Source organism: Apodemus sylvaticus, chromosome 21, assembly GCF_947179515.1.
Source record: "Apodemus sylvaticus chromosome 21, mApoSyl1.1, whole genome shotgun sequence".
In the NCBI taxonomy this organism is placed as follows: domain Eukaryota; kingdom Metazoa; phylum Chordata; class Mammalia; order Rodentia; family Muridae; genus Apodemus; species Apodemus sylvaticus.
The window spans coordinates 172,518-191,831 of record NC_067492.1 but is presented as its reverse complement, the minus strand read 5'-3'; the positions used below and the strand labels follow the sequence as shown (position 1 = coordinate 191,831).

Genomic DNA, 19,314 nt, shown 5'->3' with positions numbered 1-19,314 from the left:
GAGAGATGGGGAGAGCATCAAACGCAGAAAGAAACCACTGCATAGCTTGCTTTTACAATGTCAGGACCTCCATAAAGGTCATGCTTTCTTTACAGACCCTGGTTTCATGTTTTCCTTTTCTTTCTTTCTGTTTGTTTTGTTTTTAGAGACATGGTTTATCTGTGTAGTCCTGGATTTTCCGGAACTTGTTCCATAGACCAGGCTGATCTCAGAGATCCACTCGTGTCTTCCTCCCTCATGCTGGGATTAAAGGTGTGTGCCACAAAAATAAATAAATAAATAAATAAATAAATAAATAAATAAATAAATAAAATAAAAATTTTGAAGATGGGTTTGTGGCCCCATGCCTCCAAAAGGGGGCCATGTTTATCTACTGGAGGTGGTCTCTTCTGGTTCCATCTTGCTGATGTTGGACTTTTTGGCTAATGTCATCTCCATTGAGTTCAAGTAGCCTCTCACATGCCAAGTCTTTGGGATGCTCTAATGGTTCCCTCCTGTCCCCTATCCCCCCACCCCCGACTACTGCATATTTTAACTCATTCTCCTCACCATCTGGGCAACCCTCCTGTCTCTCCACATAACTGATTCTGCCCCATCCTTTTCCCTCCACTTTCCCCTATCCCACCCAGGTTCTTCCCTCCATCTGCCTCCCATGATTATTTTGTTCACTTTCTAAGTGGGTTTCAAGTATCCACTCTTGGGCCTCCCTTCTCCTTAAGCTTCCTAAGTTCTGTGAGTTGTATCATGAGTGTTCTGAATTTTTTGGTTAATATTCACTTATCAGTGAGTACATACTATGCATGTCCTTTTGGGTCTGGGTTACCTCACTCAGGATGATATTTTCTAGGTCTATCCATTTACCTTCAAATGGATGATGCAGGTATCCATGCATTCATGATGTCCTCATTTTTAGTAGCTGAAAATATGAAACCATATTTTCATATTTTATGTAAATAAACCATATTTTCTGTATCCATTCTTCAGTTGAATGACAACTGGGTTGTTTCCAGCTTCTAGCTATTACAAATAAAGCTGCTCTGAACATAGTGGAACATGTGTCCTTGTGGTATGATGGATCATCTTTTGGGTATATCTGAAGGAGTGATATGGCTGGGTCTTCACGTAGAGCTATCTTCAATTTTCTGAGGGACTGCCAGGTTGACTTCCAGAGTGGTTGTACCAATTTGCAATCCCACCAGCAATGGAGGAATGTTGTTCTTTCTCCATGTCCTTACCAACAAGTACTGTCACTTGAAATTTTGGTCTTTGCCATTCTGATAGGTTTAAGGTGAAATCTCAGGGTCATTTTGATTTGCATTTCCCTGATGATTAAGAATGTTGAACATTTAACTACTTCTCAGCCATTCAAGATTCCCATTTAGAATTCTCTCTTTAGCTCTGTACCCCATTTTAATTGGGTTATTTGGTTTGTTGGTATCTAACTTCTTGAGTTCTTTATATGTCTTGGATATTAGACACCTGTGGAATGTCGGGTTCACGAAGAGCTTTAAGAGCTTTACACAATCTGTAGTTTGCCATATTGTCCTATTGACATTGTCCTTGGGCTTACAGAATCTTTTCAGTTTCATGAAGTTCCATCTGTCAATTATTGATCTTAAAGCCTGAGCCTGAGTGTTCTATCCAGGAAATTTTTCCCTGGGCCAATGCATCTGAGGTTATTTTCGACTTTCTCTTCTCATAGATTGGATGTATCTGGTTTTATGTGGAGGTCCTTAATCCATTGATCTTGAGTATTGTATAAGGAGATAAATATGAATCAATTTGCATTCTTCTACATGCAGACTACCAGTTACACCAGCACCATTTGTTGAAGATGTTTTCTTTTTTCCATTGTATGCTTTTGGCTCCTTTGTCACAGATCAAGTGTCCATAGGTATGTGGGTTTATTTCTGCATCTTCAATTCTATTCTTTCTATTATTAGCCTGTTTGTCTACATCCCAGTACCATGCAGTTTTTATTATTATTTCTCTGTAGTACAGCTTGAGGCCAGGGATGGTGATTCCCCCAGAAGTTCTTTTATTGTTGAGAATTATTTTTGTTATCCTGGGTTTTTTTCCTTTTTATTTCTTTCCTTTTTCCTTATTTTTTATTAGATATATCCTTTATTTATATTTCAAATGATTTCCCCTTTCCTGTCCCCTGCCCCAGAAAGTCCTATAAGCCATCTTCTCTCCCCTATTCCCCAATCAACCCCTTCCCGCTTCCCTGTCCTGGCATTCCCCTACTCTACTGCATCTAGCCTTTCCAAGACCAGGGGCCCCTCCTCCTTTTGATGTCCAAGAAGGCCATCCTCTGCTGCCTATGCATCTGGAGCCATGGGTAACACCATGTGTACTATCTGGTTGATGCTTTTGTCCCTGGGAGCTCTGGGAGTGGTGGGTGGCTCATATCGTTGTTCCTCCTATGGCACTGTAAACCCCTTCTGCTCTTTGGGTCCTTTCTCTAGCTCCCCCATTGGGGACCCTGTGCTCAGTTCAATGGCTAGCTGAGCATGTCCCCCCTCTGTATTTGTCATGCACTAGCAGAGCCTCCCATATCCTGGGTTGTTTTTTCATATGAAGTTGAGAATTGCTCTTTCTGTGTCTGTGAAGAATTGTGTTGAAATTTTGATGGGGAATGCATTGATTTTGTAGATTGCTTTTGGTAGGATGACCATTTTTACTATGTTAATCCTACCATTCCATGAACATGGGAGAATTTTCCATCTTCTGAGGTCATCTTTGATTTCTTTCTTCAGAGACTTGAAGTTCTTGTCATATAGCTCTTTCACTTGTTTGGTTAGAGTTACACCAAGATATTTCATATTATTTGTGACTATTGTGAAGGCTGTTGTTTCCCTTTTTATCATTTGTTTAAAGGAAGGCTTCTGATTTGTTTGCATTAATTTTATATCCGGCCAGTTTGTGGAAGTTTGTCAGATGTAGAAGTTCTTCAAAGAAGAAATATGTTCAGGGAAGAAAAATGACAAGTACACTTTCAAAATCTCAGTTACTTTATATTTTAATCATGGCATTAAAAAGTTGACTTGAGAAAAGTTATTTGTTTATCACTTAAGCCATAGGGATTTAATGACTTTTTTAAGTAGTATGTATGTAATATAATAAGTAGTAATTAGTAGAACCCCTTACCTCTCGCAGTTCACTCACCACCTCTAATCCTGTAACAGTTCCTTGTTTTTTTCCTTTTTGACTTTTTCCAGTCATATCCTGGCCTGATTTAAAACTATATACTTTTTATTTTTATTTAAAAAAACTGTGATTAAGGTACATTTTTACAACTTGAGGAAGAAAAAGATCATATATCTTCATGCCATACTTTTCTTTATCTTTAACTTTTTTCTTTTCTGGTTTTCCGGACTTCTTGGTTCGCTCTTCTTTCTTTGCTTTCTATAATTGTGAACATGTCAAAATAAAGATAGCATAAGTTATAAGAGGTGCATGGCAATATATGCTGCTCAGATTTCCCCTTTACCCTGAGAATATTCTACCTTTTTAGGGGAATTAATCTGAACCAAAACAAAGCAAAATTAATAATATACCTAGGCTATTTCTATTTGTACTTAAAGGGGGTATACTTGCATATGCACATGCGTTGAGCTTAGAGGTCTTTTTCTGTTATTTTCCATTTAATCTTTAGAAACAGAGTCTCTCATTCAACATGGACTTCACCATTTTGGCTAGACTGGCTAGTCAGCAAGTTCTTGGGAACTGCCTATCTCTATTCCCCAGAGCTGGAGTTATGGAAGCACCACTGCACCCAGTTTTTAACATGGGTTCTGGTAATGTATGTTCAGTTTCTTATGCTTCTGCAGTGAGCACTTTACTAATGATCTCTATCCTCTGTATACATACACTGAATGTCACACACTAAAATAATTAATTTCCTCTGAAGGCTTTTCAGTTTTGCTGTGGTGTGGTCTATGGCTCCTGAAAGTCATCCTATTGTGCTATACATGCAATAGATGCAGGGGGACATGGAGAAATTCATTAGGATGACATCATACAAAAATACCATCAGTAATACATTTAAAAACTAAGGTGAATGATTCTGAAATCATATGTAGAAAACTCATATGTAGAGCTTGAACCTGAAGTGAAAACAGGTTTATCTGAAACTGCAAAGAAAGTTGAAATACCAGATGTGGCTTGTGTGAGACTTTGTATGTTGAGAATCATTGAGCTAGCTGTAATGGTGTGAATAATTGTGGTCCCCATATACTCATATGTTTGAATGCTTGGCCCATAGGAAGTGGCACTATTAGGAGGTGTGGCCTTGTTGGAGTAGATGTGGCCTAATTGTGGAAAATGTGTTGTTGTGGGGGTGGTATTTGAGGTGTCCTAAGCTCAAACTATGTCCAGTGTGGCACACAGTCTCCTTCTGCTGCCTGCAGATCCAGATGTAGAACTCTCAGTTCTTTTTCCAACACATTGTCTACCTGCATGCTGCCATGCCTCTCACCATGATGATAATGGACTAAACCTCTAAAGCTGCAAGCCAGTCCCAATTAAAATGTTTTCCTTTATAAGAGTTGCTATTGTCATGGTGTCTTTTCATAGCAAGAAAACCTTAAGACACTGGAAAAGCTACCTTCAACTTGTGTTTGCTGCAATGTAATAACACACACAAATGTAAAATTCAAATTATACTCAAATTTTATAACATATTTGGAACAAATTTGCATCTAAAACTATCATTTTATCATCATTGAACACATGTTTTAAAGCATTTTTGAGACAGTATCTAAGTGGATCTAGACTGGATAAAAGCTTCCTGCCTCAGCTTCTCAAATGATAGACTTGTAGGTATACATATCACTATACCTACACAAAATATTCTACTAATATTCTAATAACTACTCTGCAGAACCAGATTTCTTTATACATGAATATAGAGAAATAATTTTAACAATTATTAAAATTATAGATAATAAAAACAAAGACAGTATATTATTATTTTATATTTTAAAACCCCCAATGTACAAAAATGTACAGTAGTAGTAAACTTATCACAAGTTAAACATAAGATGAAATAATTTCTCAAAAATAAAAACTTAGAACCAGGTAGTGGTGGTTGTTTACTCTTTTAATCCTGGTACTTGGGTGGCAGACACAGAGAGATGTCTGTGAGTTCAAGGCCATCCTGGTCTGCAGATCATGTCTGAAGACAGTATGGCTACACAGAGAAACCTTGATTTTAAAACAAAAAGGCAGAAACAGAAACAGTGGTACAGATCTGTAAATACAGCACTTAGGGGATGAAATCAAGACAATCAGGGATTTAAAATCATTCTCATCTACACAGTAAGTTTATGGCCAGGCTGAACACAGAAGACACTGTCTCTATAACAAGAATATTAACAATAAAAAAACACAGAAAAAAAGGAAACATAGTAGTGAATTTTAACAAGACCTATTATAGTCCCCAAATAACCTGCTGTGCTTTTGAAGATGTTTCCTATAAAACTCATGCATAGTATAGACCTATAAATATTTAATAAGAGGTTATTAAAAGAAAATAATTTCTGCTTTTTCCTCCAATCTCAAAGAAATATCAAGTAACCAACAAAGTGGGTTCAAGAGTATTCCATGGGACACAATGTTCCTTGCATGATATTCCAGCACTTGGAAGATCAAGGCAGGTGGGTTGAAATGAGTTCTTAGCAAGCCTGCAGTACAGTATAAGAAAAAAAAAGCCTCTGAAAATCCAAAATAGTGTTTTGACTATAAATATAATGATTTAACTGGTTCATAACAATTTCCTGTATCTGACTCTTGCCTATAGTTTAGATTTATAACATGAGTAAAAATGGTAAGAAGAGAAAACAAATTTTCTTTTATCATTGGCACTGGACTAATTTCTACTCACTCTAGTTACTATAGTTAACTAATTATAGCTATAGTTGGTATAATAAAAAGTTATAGAGAATATAAAATGCATTTGAAAGACTTGGGGTTTATGGATTTAGTGTAGTGGTAGTTTTTGTCTAATAACCAAAAGGTCCTAGGTTCAGTCTTCAGCTCTAGAGGTTGGGGGAAAAACAAAAATTTTGACTCTCTCATTCACTAAAAACTTTACAAATTTAAATATTTGCCATGTAAATGTCTTTCATGAAACTGAAGAGGATATCAGAAGATAAAAAGATCTTTCATGCTCATGAAATGGTAGGATTAATATAGTTAAAATGGCCATCCTACCAAAAGCCATCTACAGATTTAATGCAATCCTCACCAAAATTCCAACACAATTCTTTGTTGACCTTGAAAGGACAATACTCGATTTCTTATGTAAAAACATAAACAATTCTGAACAATAAGAGAACTTGTAAATTCAACTCACTACCACTGATTGGAAGCTGTACTACAGAACTCTGATAATAAAAAAATGCATGGTGTTAGCATTAAAAAAGATACATTAATCAATGTAATCAGTCAACACTCCTATGTACACCTGTTTTCTTCTTAATAAAGAAGCCAGAAATACCCATTAGAAACAATAAAGAATTTCCAATAAATGGCTTTGGTCAAACTGGATGTCTGCATGTAGAAGAATGCAAATAGATCCATATTTATTGCCCTGCACAAAAATCAAGTCCAATTGGATCAAAGACCTCAACATAAAACCAGACATACTGATCCTGATAGAAGAGAAAGTAGAAAATATCCTTGAATGCATTGGCAGAGAAGACAATTTCTGAAACAAAACATGGACAGTGTAGGCACTAAAGTCAACAGTAAACTGGAGTTAATGAAACTGAAAAGCTTCTGTAAGGTAAAGGACACTGTCAGGCGTCATCTAGGAAAGGCAAAGGCTGGCAGGTTACTTCTTTGGAGATGGCCCATCATTTTTGCATGGTCTGCTATAGGTGAGCTGTGAGAGGCAAGGTCCCTAGCGAGTTCATGTCATCTGAGTTATAGAGTAAGAGAATAGTATGTGTTTAAGCATAAGTAATAAAAATTATAAGAGTCTTTATTGTTGATCCAACACTGTGTTGACGATTACCCAGTACCAGTCCCTAAAAGGTAGGGTAGTCCCCAGCAAGACACCATGTAGGACAACACTACAGCCTACAGAATTGGAAAAGATTTTCACCTACTCCACATCCAAGACAGGGCTCATATACAAAATATATTTTTAAAAAACTCAAGAAACTAGACATCAATAAACCAAACAATCCTATTAAAAATGGCATACAGGTCTGAATAGAGAATTCTCAATTGAGGAATCTTACATGGCCTAGAAACTCTTAAAGAAATGTACAACATCTTTAATTATCAGGGAAATGCAAATCAAAATGACTTTGAGATTCTATCTTACACCTGTCAGAACGGTTCAGATTAATAACACAGTGACAGTTTATGCTGGTGAAGAGCAAGAGGAACACTGCTCCATTGGTGGGGGTGGGGTGGGTGGAGTGCAAACATGTATATCCACCATGGAAATCAATGTGGTGGTTCCTTGTCCAGCCTTGATATGAGGGCTTATGCATACCTAGTCTTATTGCATCTTTTCTTGCCATGTTTGGTTGACATCCCTGAAAGGGCCTGCTCTTTTCTGAAGGGAAACAGAAGAGTGGGTCTGGGGAAGAAGGGTGATGGGGGAGGGACTAGAAGCAGTAGAGGGAGGGGAAGCTGCAGTTGGGATGTATTTCATGGGAGAATAATAAATAAAGAAACAAAAGTTAAAATAAAAAATTGTCTGTTACAATGATTAAGCTGTTTCTGTTTTCATACTTATGGGTCTGATAGTTAATATGGAAATTTAGAACATTAATTTAAGGTTTTGAATTAGAGCTTCTAAAAATTATGACTGATAGAAACGTGTCATAAAACAAGTAACTGTCATTTTGAGTCCCATCTGTGTGATACTGATGCTGCATGTCATTTTATCAGTTACATGTACCAACCTCTATCTCTCTCAGCCTTCGTATTTCACCTTCCAGCAGGGTTTTCTCCAATACTAACATTTGAAAATCAGTTTCCATCTGTTTATATTTCTAAAGACAAATGTAGTAATTACAATTAAAATTGAGCATCTACATAAGGTTTACTTCAATACTTAGTTATTAATTTAAGAATAACTTCACTAAAGAAGGAAAAAAGAGTGGGTCACTGTCATTAATTTTTAAGCTGCCATTGGGATCAATATATCTAGATAAGAAATAGATTCCAACTTAGTATTTCAGAAATCGTTCTGAATGACCTTGATGTCAATAAAGTGAAAAATAACCCGCAATTCCTTCTAGTTTACAATCTGGGTAAATTGAGTGAGTGCATATCTCTAATTACAATGGGAGAAAATGGTTATTTCTAGAGTCTCTTCAAAATTCAAGGACAAAGTGCAATATCAAATTAAGAATGTTATACTTACAGACTCAATTACACTCTGTTCAGTTAGAGCTCTGAAAAACAGATCAAAAGTAACTATACTATATTAAATATATCCATATTTCAAGTTATGGAACACATTTATGTCTTTTTAAAAAGATTTTTAACAACTGCTCTCTTCATAGTCTTACAACCTCCTCCTGTGCTATAGCCAAAATCTAGACTCCTGCCAGGATCCTTCCTACATATATCCACCAACATTACTCTCTAATTAACATGCCTTTAATCCCAACACTCAGGAGACAGAGACATGCAGATTTTTGCATTATGTCATGACTACAGGTGCACATGGCCAGGGAGGTGAATGTGATTGTTTGAGTAGGTCTGCCTCCCCATAGACTCATGAGGTTAAATACTTGGCCTATAGGGAAGGGCACTCTTAGGAGGTGTGGCCTTATTGGAGGAAGAATGTCACTGTGGGAATAGGCTTTGATGTCTCCTGCACCCATGCTATGCCCAGAATGGCACACAGTTCTTTCTGCTGCCTGCAGGTCAAGATATATAACTCTCTTTTTTCTCCAGCACCATATCTGCTTAGATGCTGCCATGTTCCCCACCATGACAATAATAGACTAAACCTCTGAAACTGTAAGTCAGCTCCAGTGAAATGTTGTTCTTTATAAGAATTGCTATGGTCATGGTGTGTTTTCATAGCAATAAGATCCAAATTAAGACAAATGCATACATATGCATAGGAGGTCAGCTGGTTTTATCTTTTAATCATGTTTCTATTGTTTAAAACAATTTTTAAATTCAAATATACTTTGACCATATTCTTCCCCTCCCCCTGGGTCCTTTCAGACCCTTCTCCCTACATACCCAACTTTACTTTCTTTATGGGAAGAACAAAAAAAAATCAGTACAATAAAGTATCTAAAAATAAAAATAAAATAAAGCACCACCAAAAAATAAATATAAAAAGAGAACAAATAAACAAGCAAAACCCATCAAATTGTAACCAATTAGCAGCACAAACAAGCAAAAAGCGGTGGAGTTCATTATATAGGAAGAATTCTCCTGAGTATGAGGCCTGCCCTGGAGTGGTTGATACACCCTGTGTTACTCTATTGGCAATAGCCCCCCAATACCCCTTGATTTTATGGCCATCTCTACCCATATTCCTTCAAACAATCCCCTCTCCCGTCTACTTCCTGACTTGATCCCCCCATTCCAGCTGCCTCCATCTAAACTCTTACCTATCCTCTTTCCCTTTTTCAGGGATTGGAGGAGGCTAGGAGAGAAAACAGAAATCAGGGGGAGGGCATCCCAGGGATATAGGAGGTATCCAGGAGACTATGGGGGCGACCTTAGCTGAGCCCTCTACCAACTGTGGATATAGAGCCTAAAGACTCTACTTTCTTTAGCCAGTTCAGAGTAGCAGTTGAAGGAGGCAGACAATAGCCCATCTACAAAACCTTGGACCCAAAATTTGTCCTGCCTACAAGAAGTGCAGGGATAAAGATGGAATAGGTATCTAGGGAATGGACAACTAATGACTGGCCCAACTTGATACCCACCCTATGGGAAAGAGCTAACCCCTAACATTATTAATGATAAATGATAATTACTTGCAGACAGGGACCTATCAGGGATCTCAGACTGTGTTTTGAGAATCTAGAATGAGGATCTAGCAGCTGAATGAAACAGATGCAGAGACCCACAGTCAAACATTAAGTGGGGGCTCAAGGAGTCTTGTGGTAGACTTGGGGGAAGGACTGAGGGAGCCTGATAGTTCAAGGATACCACAAAAAAGACGTACAGACTAAACTAACTTTGTCTTTTGGGGGCTCACAGAGACTAAATTATGAACCAAAGAGCATGCACAGGATAGACCTAGGCTCACTATAATTGGTAGAAGATGTGCAGCTTGTTCTTCATTTTAGCCCCCTAACAATTATAGGGGGAACTATCTCTGACTCTGTTGTCTGCTTTGGATCCCTTTCCCATAGCTGGACTGCCTTCTCTGGCCTCAGTGGGAAAGGATGCACTTAGTCCTACTGGGACTTGGTGTATCAGGGTAGGTTGGTATCAATGGATGGCCTCCCCTTCTTTGAGGAAAAGGGGGTAGGAAATGGGGGAGGGAAAAGGAGGAAGGGGAGCTCTGATCAGGCCATAAAGTGAATTAATTAATTAATTAATTAATTAGAACAAAACGGTCAGATTATGATGAAGGCCTTATTTCTCATCTATGCTCCCAATGTTTTTATTCTGTGCACTCAATTTTATAAGTAGAAAATAAGAAATAATTATTTGCAAAGCTTACTTCTCTAACATAGTTGTCTGATTTTCAAATATTTTCATCATCTTATTCACCCGATTAGTCACTGAAGGAGTTCCTATTACAGAATATATAAAGGTGAATAATAGCTGAAGTTATATGATCATACAGTTCACTGATATACATTAGAAAACTAAATAATCACAAGGAGGTAACATGATTCTTTCAACCATATTTACATTATTTTACTTTTTCTTATATATCATCTCTGGCTTTCCATAGAAAATTTCAGTTTTCTATTTGAAATAGAAATTTTAATATGAAAATTGAACTTTCAAATAGAGAGATTTCAATAGAAAATATGCATGATATAAGGCATACCCAGAGGATGGAGTGGGTAGGGAGAACCATATTCTGAAGAGATAGGCAACTATGTGCACAGGATTTCAGATATAGTAGATGTTTTTAAGTTATCAGGCAGGAATTTTAAACAATTAATTATCAGTATTTATTACCTAGGGAAAAACTGGCAACATAAAAGAACAGATAGATAACATAAGCATAAACTTTAATAGAAAAGTAAAAAGAAATGCTAAAGTTCTACTGTAGCAAAGAATGCCTTATGACTGATACAGACAGTCAGTAAAAAGTAGATAAAATAAAACTAAAAAAATAAATAATACAGGTCTGGAAAGATGGTTCAGAGGTGAAGAGCACTGACTGCTCTTCTACAGGTTCTCAGTTTAATTCTCAACAACTACATGGTGACTCAGAACCATCTGTATTGGGATTAGATTCCCTGTTCTGATATACATACAGAGCGCTTATATACATATATACATAAAATACATGAATAGGCAAATCTTAAAAAAAAAAAAAACATTAAAAAGAGGATGCTGGAAAGATGGCTCAAAGGTTAAGAGCACTGATTGCTCTTCCAGAGGTCCTAAATTCAATTCCCAGCAACCACATGGTGGCCTACAACCATCTGCAATGGAATCTGATGCCCTGTCTGAAGAGAGCAACAGTGTACTCATGTGTTTGTGTGTATATATGTATATGTAAATCTTAAAAATAAAAAACAACAAAACAGAAAATGACTCCATTTAAACAATAAGTAAATAAGTAAAAAAAAAGGTCAGTGTTAGCAAACACCTTTAATCCTAGCAATTGCAGAGCCAGGTAAACTCTCTTAAGAGTTTGAGTCCAGCCTGACTACAGAGCTAGGATAGTGAAGGCTACACAAAATAAACCCTGTCTTGGGGGGGAAAAAAAAGCAAAGCAAAGTTAAGTAAGCAAAGTTAAGCAAAGCAAAGCATAGAAGAAAAGAAAAGAAAAGAAAGAAAAGAAAAGAAAAGAAAAGAAAAGAGAAAAGAAAAGAAAAAAGAAAAGAATACAGAATAATCACTGTTACTCCCTTAAGAGCACTTGCATTGTGCCAATCATACCATGTGTTCTAATCTATATGGGCTCTTTTTCTAAACTTTTTTATTGATTCTTTGTGAATTTCACATATTGTACCCCAATCCCATTTATCTCCCCCATACTTTTGTATCTGCTCTCTACCCTTTGCAACCTCTCCCACAAAAGAAAATAATAAGATAAAATAAATACAAAAACACCGAAAACCATCTTGTTGTGGGAGTTGAAGTGTGTTACAGTGTATCACGCAGTATAACCATTTATCCACTCATCTTTAATTGCAAATGTTCATTGCAGTAAGTCACTGGTCTGTTTCAAGGCCTATGGCTTCTGTTACATTAACAATACTGGACCCTCACAGGGATTCCTCTTGAATATTCTGTTGTTGCCCTGTGTCATGGAGATCCTGCTGGTTTGGATGTTCAGGATGAGGAATGGCTATTTTTATAATCATAATAACCAGGTAATGTTATATTGGTGTCTAATAAATATGTCTATTCTATGTCACTACTCAATGGTTAAAAATGTGATTTAATTCTTGGAATCCTTTGTATAACAACCTATACATTTTAAAATAATTCTTAAGAGTATTTCTTAAGAGTATTTTATAGACTATTCAAGTAACTTACTTGAAAAATTCAGTGGGTATGAAACTCCCCAAACTAAGAAGTAAATGAGGTAAAAATATAATTGAGCATTCAGGATCTGTGAATTCAATGCTCTGTTTAAAAAAAAACAGGTGTAATACGTGCCTAATGGGGTAATAAAAACCGTGCAATATATGCATATGTGGTAATGAAAACAGGCATAACACATGCCTAATGGGGTAATAAAACAGGTGTAATACATACCTAATTGGGTACTAAGTGACAAAGGGCAAATGAAAGAGCAATGTGAATGCCCTAACCCTGATAATTAGTACAGCTTTTCTAAAAAATTTTATTAGATGTTTGCCTTATTTACATTTCAAATGTTACCCCCTTTCCTCTGAAAAATCCCCTATTCCATCCCCACTCCCCCTGCTCAACAGCTTCCTGTCTTCACTTTCCTGACTGGCATTCCCCTACTCTGGGACATGAGCCTTTACATGACCTCTCATTGATGTCTGAAATGGCCATCTTCTACTACATATGTAGATGGATCCATGGGCCCCTACATGTGTACTCTTTTCTTGGTGGTTTAGTCCCTGGAAGCTATGGGAATACTGGTTGGAACATATTATTGTTCCTCCTGTGGGGCTGCAAACCTCTTCAGCTCCTTGAGTTCTTTCTCTAGCTGCTCCATTGGGGACCCTATGCTCAGTCAATTGGTTGGCTGTGAGCCATGGGTATTTTGATCTGCCTTTTCTAAAATTAATGACAGATACTGAGGCATGTAGTACTTAAAACTTTTGTTATCGTTGTATGGGAATGCATGATATGCATGTGGGGTGATTATAACAGGGCCTGAATGTAGAGAATTAAACAAAACTCTATGGAGTCTGATTTCCTCTTTCCGATATCACACAAGTTCCAAGGACTAACTCAGACCACCATGCTTGTGCTGTAAGTACATTTACCTGGTGAGACACTTGGTTGTCCCGAAGCTGAAAAAAAAAAACAAAAAACAAAAATATAAACAAAATAAAAAAAATATGGACCTAAACATGTAATGATATTCAAACTACCTAAAATCAAAAAATGAAGAAAAAATGTAAAGAAGTCAAAGGGAGCAAAAATAACTTTATATAAAGAAAAATGATGAAAATTATAACAGACTTCTTTCCTCCCATACAAGCAGCAAGGAAAGCCATCCCTGCATCTAAGAAATCCCCAGGAACTCAGAGCTGCGCTGTGTGCTCACAACACTGCAACCCAAGTTTTAATGCCACTTTGGATGTCCAGGACTCAAACATGAAAGCTGCTACCAGGTCATACAAGTTTACATCCCAAGGATCTGATAAAGAGCCCAGCTTTGGGATCAAGACAGAACCTGCTATGCAGACACCAGAGCTTCAGATGCTATAGGAACAACCCCAGTAAGATTGCTGAGAAAGCAGTAGCTCAGAATACAGATGCATCTGCATCTCACAGACTCAACTAGCCCTTAAATATCTGTGATACAGAACCCAAATGTATGTATATCTCATAGATAACATGTTTCAATGCTAATGCTACTATCATTACAATCACATTGAAACCTATATTATCACAAACATCTGTCTCCCTGCTACAGCTTCCCTTGGGTGAGAAACGTGTGTGTGTGTGGGGGTGTGTGTGGGTGTGCGCGCGCGCGCGCGCGCGCGCGCGCACACGCGCGCACACGCACGCGCGCACACACACACCTGAGAATCCCAACAGCCTTTGCTACCAAAAACCACAATAGGGCCCCATGCAGGTGCTTGAAAACTCATGCAGTCATCACTAGTACAGACTTCAGAAAGAGCTTCAAAGACAGTAAGCTGTTGTTTGAAGCTAACCTGGGACACCTGACACTCTTCAAAAACAAACAAACAAAAACAAAAAAAAATCTTGAAAAAAAAAGCATCAAAAATACAGAGGTTTCTTAACTATGGTTGTATGAATGACAATGTTCACCCAGGCTCAATAACATGAACGCTTGGTCACAGTTGGTAGTAGTAATTGGGAAGGATATGGCAGGTTTAGGAGGTGTTAATGTGATGATATTTAAATGAATGGTTGCTTACCTGGCTCAGTTTCAGTTTGAGATATTAAAGCTGAATGGGATTTTATGAACTCTGAAATAGATACAAGTATCCATCATTATATATTTTATATACTAATTGGGCTCATAGTCCACAATATTAATTTTAATGATTCACCAAAGAAAATACAAAACAACAGCTTGCAATATCAAACCCTTGCAACCAGGCACTTGGGCTGTGGTGTCCAAAAGAACATGGATAATAACCACTTACATATATATCCTTTTCTCTCTAAAACATGCTTTTCCTCCTTCTTGTGTGACACCATGGATCAAAACCAGGTCTTGGTGGATAGGCAGGTGCTCCACAACTGTGCCACATCCTTCTACTACTTGTTTTCCCTCTTCTCTTCATTCTTATTGGTTGAAAGTAACATGAGTATCTCATCATCTTTTTTTTTTTTTTTTTACTTCAATCACCAAGTTTTGTCAACTGTATCAGGTAAAGAGATTTCTAAACTGTCCATTTCCCTTTCTTTCAGCAGCAATCTAATTTGAATTGATTACACTTTTAAGCTGCATTATCATTTATTTCACTACTAAAAATGTTTAACAATTCCCTGTTTAATACTAAAAATGTCCAATGGCTTTAGTACTACAAGCAGAACCTCTGTCAAATTAGTGCTGCTGATCTCCAGTTTTAATTCTCATGTTAATATATTATTGGCATCTCAAATGACTAATATTTTCCTTCTTCACTCAATAAGCACTATTCATCTTTAATGCATTTCTAACTTTCTTGGGATAAACCAATTTGTAGACTTACTACAACATTAACAGACTGTCATGTATTACTACACATTTGAATGATTCATCATGTGTTCTATCCTTGAACTATCTAAACTTTATGGGACTAACAACCAAATCAAAACAGCATTCATCCTTTAAGAATATTTATTTTTATTTTATGTGCTTGAGTGTTTTGCCTGCATGGGCACTTTATGTGTGCAATGCCTGTATTTGGGTTGGTCTGTATTGTATATCGAAATGCTAAAAACTGGCCCCAAAGATCTGGTTGCCCACAACAAGAGCCTCACATACACCAAGCGATGTTATATAACCTTGCTTCTCAAGTTAATTGGTCAATAAAAGGCTAAGGCCTGTGATTGGGAAGTAGATAGAGGTGAGTGGGTTTTCAGTTACCTGATTCAGGGTGGCAGATAGAGAGAAGAGAGGAAGAAAGCACACAAAAAAGGGGGAAGCCACCATGAGAGGAGAGGAACCATGAGCATGTGGCCAGGAGAAACAATAAGTAACAAAGGATATACTGAAGAATGTAAGTTAAAATTAAAAGATATGTTAATAAAACTATAAAGTTTAAGGATTTATAAAATATTACCTTCAATTTGCTCTTCTAGAACTCCATAATGTTTCAATGATGCAAATAGTAGCTCTTTATCCCTGTTAAGAGTGCCAATAAATAAAACATATCTTCATATACATTCAAAATTAAGTTACATGCTCAAGGAACTATAATTTATAGGTTACACATACAAAGTTTGTGAACTAAAGGTTAGCATATCGTTTGTTTTTCACTCAGTGCTAAGACAAATACCGTTCTCTAATAAAAAACACAGATTCTATAAATTGTGTATTCCAAGAATATAATTAAGTACACTGACTCGGTCTCCAGGAAGTGCAAGAGGCCTGCTGTGCACCTGGAGGCAGGATGAGAGGACAGAGGTGGGTGGTGGGTCCAGCCCAACAGAACTTAGGTTCCAGTCCTGAGGCCTCTGGCGGGAGCCTTCAGGTCTCCTCTTCGGGATCCAGAACAGCCTGGACTACAACACCACATCTCCAGGCCCTGCAAGAGACCATCTGTGCACCCGAGAGGCCAGCGGGGAGGAGTCAGTGTGCTCTGGTGAGTCCTGCCCTGCAGAGAAGAGGATCCAGTCCTGAGGCCTCTGACGGGAGCCTTCAGGTCTCTGCCTCTGGTTCTGGAACAGCCTGGGCCACAGCACCCTGTCTCCGGGTAGTGCAGGAGGTCAGCTGTGCACCAGAGGCCAGCTGGGAAGAGGCAGCTTGCACTGGTAAGTCCAGCAATGATAACAAGACCAACTAACACCAGTGAGAACTAGATGGCAAAAGGCAAACACAGGAATGTCACTAACAGAAATCAAGGCAATAGGGCAGCATCTGAACCCAATTTTCTATTAACAGCATGTCTTGGTACCCCATCACACCAGAAAAACAAGATTTGGATTTAAAATCACTGGTCATGATACTGGTACAGGAACACATGAAGGAAATACTTAAAGAAATTCAGAAGAAAATGGATCAAAAGTTAGAAGCCCTTACAAGGGAAACAAAAAAATCATTGAAAGAAATTCAGGAGAATACAAAAGCCAATAAAGAGGAAACACAAAAATCACTTAAAGAAATACAGGAGAACTTTGGTCAACAGGCTGAGGAGGCTGAGGAGGCTGAGGAGGCTGACATGAAAGAGGAAACACAAAAATCTCTTAAAGAATTACAGGAGCAGCGGCAGCTGCGGCGGCGGCAGTGCTGCAGTGGCTGGTCCAGCTGAAGGGCCATCAGCAGTGGAACCAAGGCGACACAGGGTCCAGTTAGGCCCTGCGCCCACGACCACTGACCTTCGCTGACCAGCCAGGCTGCAAGCAGCTGCGGTTTTGCGGCGCCTTTCGCTGCACTGAAGCCACTTCAGAACTTGGCCTCCCGCCAGTCAGGAGAGGCTCACCTCCATCTTGGTTTCAGACTCCAGAGAGATCGGACAGACTGAGGTACACAAACATAATCCAAGGCCAACACCGCGGGGGTCTGAGCACGACGGGTGTTGGCCTGCACCCAGGCCCTGGGCTGTTCGGGGGGCCATCGGGGTGCCAACCCAGCCAGGAGGTTTTTTGCCCAGGCCTGCGCGCGCGCACGCGCGCGCCGCCATTTTGCCTACAGGACGACAGAGAGCTCTGGCGGGCAGAGCCAAAACAGGCATAGCCTGAGGCTAACAAAGTGGGGGTCTAGGCCCCAAAAGGCCCAGGACTGACCCCATGAACTGGGCAGCTTGGTGGGCCATCTGTGTGTCAACCCGCCCAGGAGGTTGCTAACATAGCAGACTCTCCTGGTGCTTTCGGGGAGTGGGAGCACGCACACCCGCCATCCTGGTCACCTGGCAGACCCCGTTGACAGTAATAGCCCGAGGGGAACTTTGCTCAGACCTTGGCCTCCCAGGCTTTTGCCTGGACTCAGAGCCTGGGTGGCCAGGCTAACCTTGTGTGCGCCAGCCCGGTTGAGGGATCGGCTGCCCAGCTGAGTGATCAGAACACAGGGGAGGTCCCAGCAGCATACACTGTCGGCGCTCCCTGGGGGGTGCACACAGGCTCCATCTGGTCCACAGACACAATCTGTGGCAAGGCCTCAGGCAGGAGCCCTCAGCTCAACTCTCTCCGCTTCCGGATCCAGATCACCCTGGGTGGAGGCACCACATCTCCAGGTCCTGCAAGAGGCTAGAGGGGCTTCCGGGCAGCCAGCTGGGAGAAGTCGGTGTGCTCCGGTGAATCCAGCGGGCCCCAGCGGGAGCCCTCGGGTGCCTGCTTCAGGATCTGAACAGCCTGGGTAGCAGCACCCTGTCTACAGGCAGTGCAGGAGGTAAGCTGTGCACCAGAGGCCAACTGGGAAGGGGCAGCTTGCACTGGTGAGTCCAGCATTGAAAAGACCAACTACCACCAGTGAGAACTAGATGGCAAAAGGCAAACGCAGGAACGTCACTAACAGAAATCAAGGCAATATGGCAACATCTGAACCCAATACTCCTCTACCAACAGGTCCTGGATACCCCATCACACCAGTAAAACAAGATTTAGATTTAAAATCACTGGTCATGATGCTGGTACAGGAACACATGAAGGACATACTTAAAGAAATTCAGGAGAAAATGATCAAAAGTTAGAAGCCCTTGCAAGGGAAACACAAAAATCATTAAAAGAAATCAAGGAGAATACAAAAGCCAACAATGAGAAAACGCAAAAAAAAAAACACTTAAAGAAATACAGGAGAACTTTGGTCAACAGGCTGAGGTCATGAAAGAGGAAACACAAAAATCTCTTAAAGAATTAGAGGAAAGCACAAGCAAGCAAGTGAAGGAGCTAAGCAAAACCATCCAGGATCTAAAATCAGAAGTAGAAATAACTAAGAAAACGCAAAGGGAGACAACTTTGGAGATAGAAAGCCTTGGGAAGAAATCAGGGGACAGAGATGGAAATAACAACAGAATACAAGAGATAGAAGAAAGATTCTCAGATGCTGAAGATTCCATAGAAACCATGGACTCAACAGTTAAAGAAAATGCAAAATGCAAAAAGCTTGTAACCCAAAATATCCAGGAAATCCAGGACACAATGAGAAGACCAAACCTAAGGATTATAGGCATAGATGAGAGGGAAGATTTACAACTTAAAGGGCCAGCAAATATCTTCAATAAAATTATGGAAGAAAACTTCCCTAACCTAAAGAGAGAGATGCCCATGAATATACAAGAAGCCTACAGAACTCCAAACAGACTGGACCAGAACAGAAATACTTCCCGTCACATAATAATCAAAACACCAAAT

General features: G+C 39.2%; 1 protein-coding gene across 2 annotated transcripts in view; it reads right to left on the bottom strand.

Moving 5' to 3' along the window:
* LOC127672032 (coiled-coil domain-containing protein 7-like) overlaps positions 1 to 19,314 on the bottom strand; it is a 75,782-nt gene that overhangs the window by 12,037 nt on the left and 44,431 nt on the right. Inside the window, exons 5-11 of one of the 2 annotated variants that reach the window (XM_052167211.1) lie at positions 16,089 to 16,150; positions 14,733 to 14,783; positions 10,670 to 10,742; positions 8,390 to 8,420; positions 7,926 to 8,015; positions 7,319 to 7,327; positions 3,338 to 3,408 (exon numbers count right to left, since the gene is read on the bottom strand). In XM_052167211.1, the coding sequence (XP_052023171.1) occupies positions 3,338 to 3,408; positions 7,319 to 7,327; positions 7,926 to 8,015; positions 8,390 to 8,420; positions 10,670 to 10,742; positions 14,733 to 14,783; positions 16,089 to 16,150 (387 nt within the window). The remainder of the gene's footprint in view (positions 1 to 3,337; positions 3,409 to 7,318; positions 7,328 to 7,925; positions 8,016 to 8,389; positions 8,421 to 10,669; positions 10,743 to 14,732; positions 14,784 to 16,088; positions 16,151 to 19,314) is intronic. The other variant, XM_052167210.1, reaches the window with a different exon arrangement.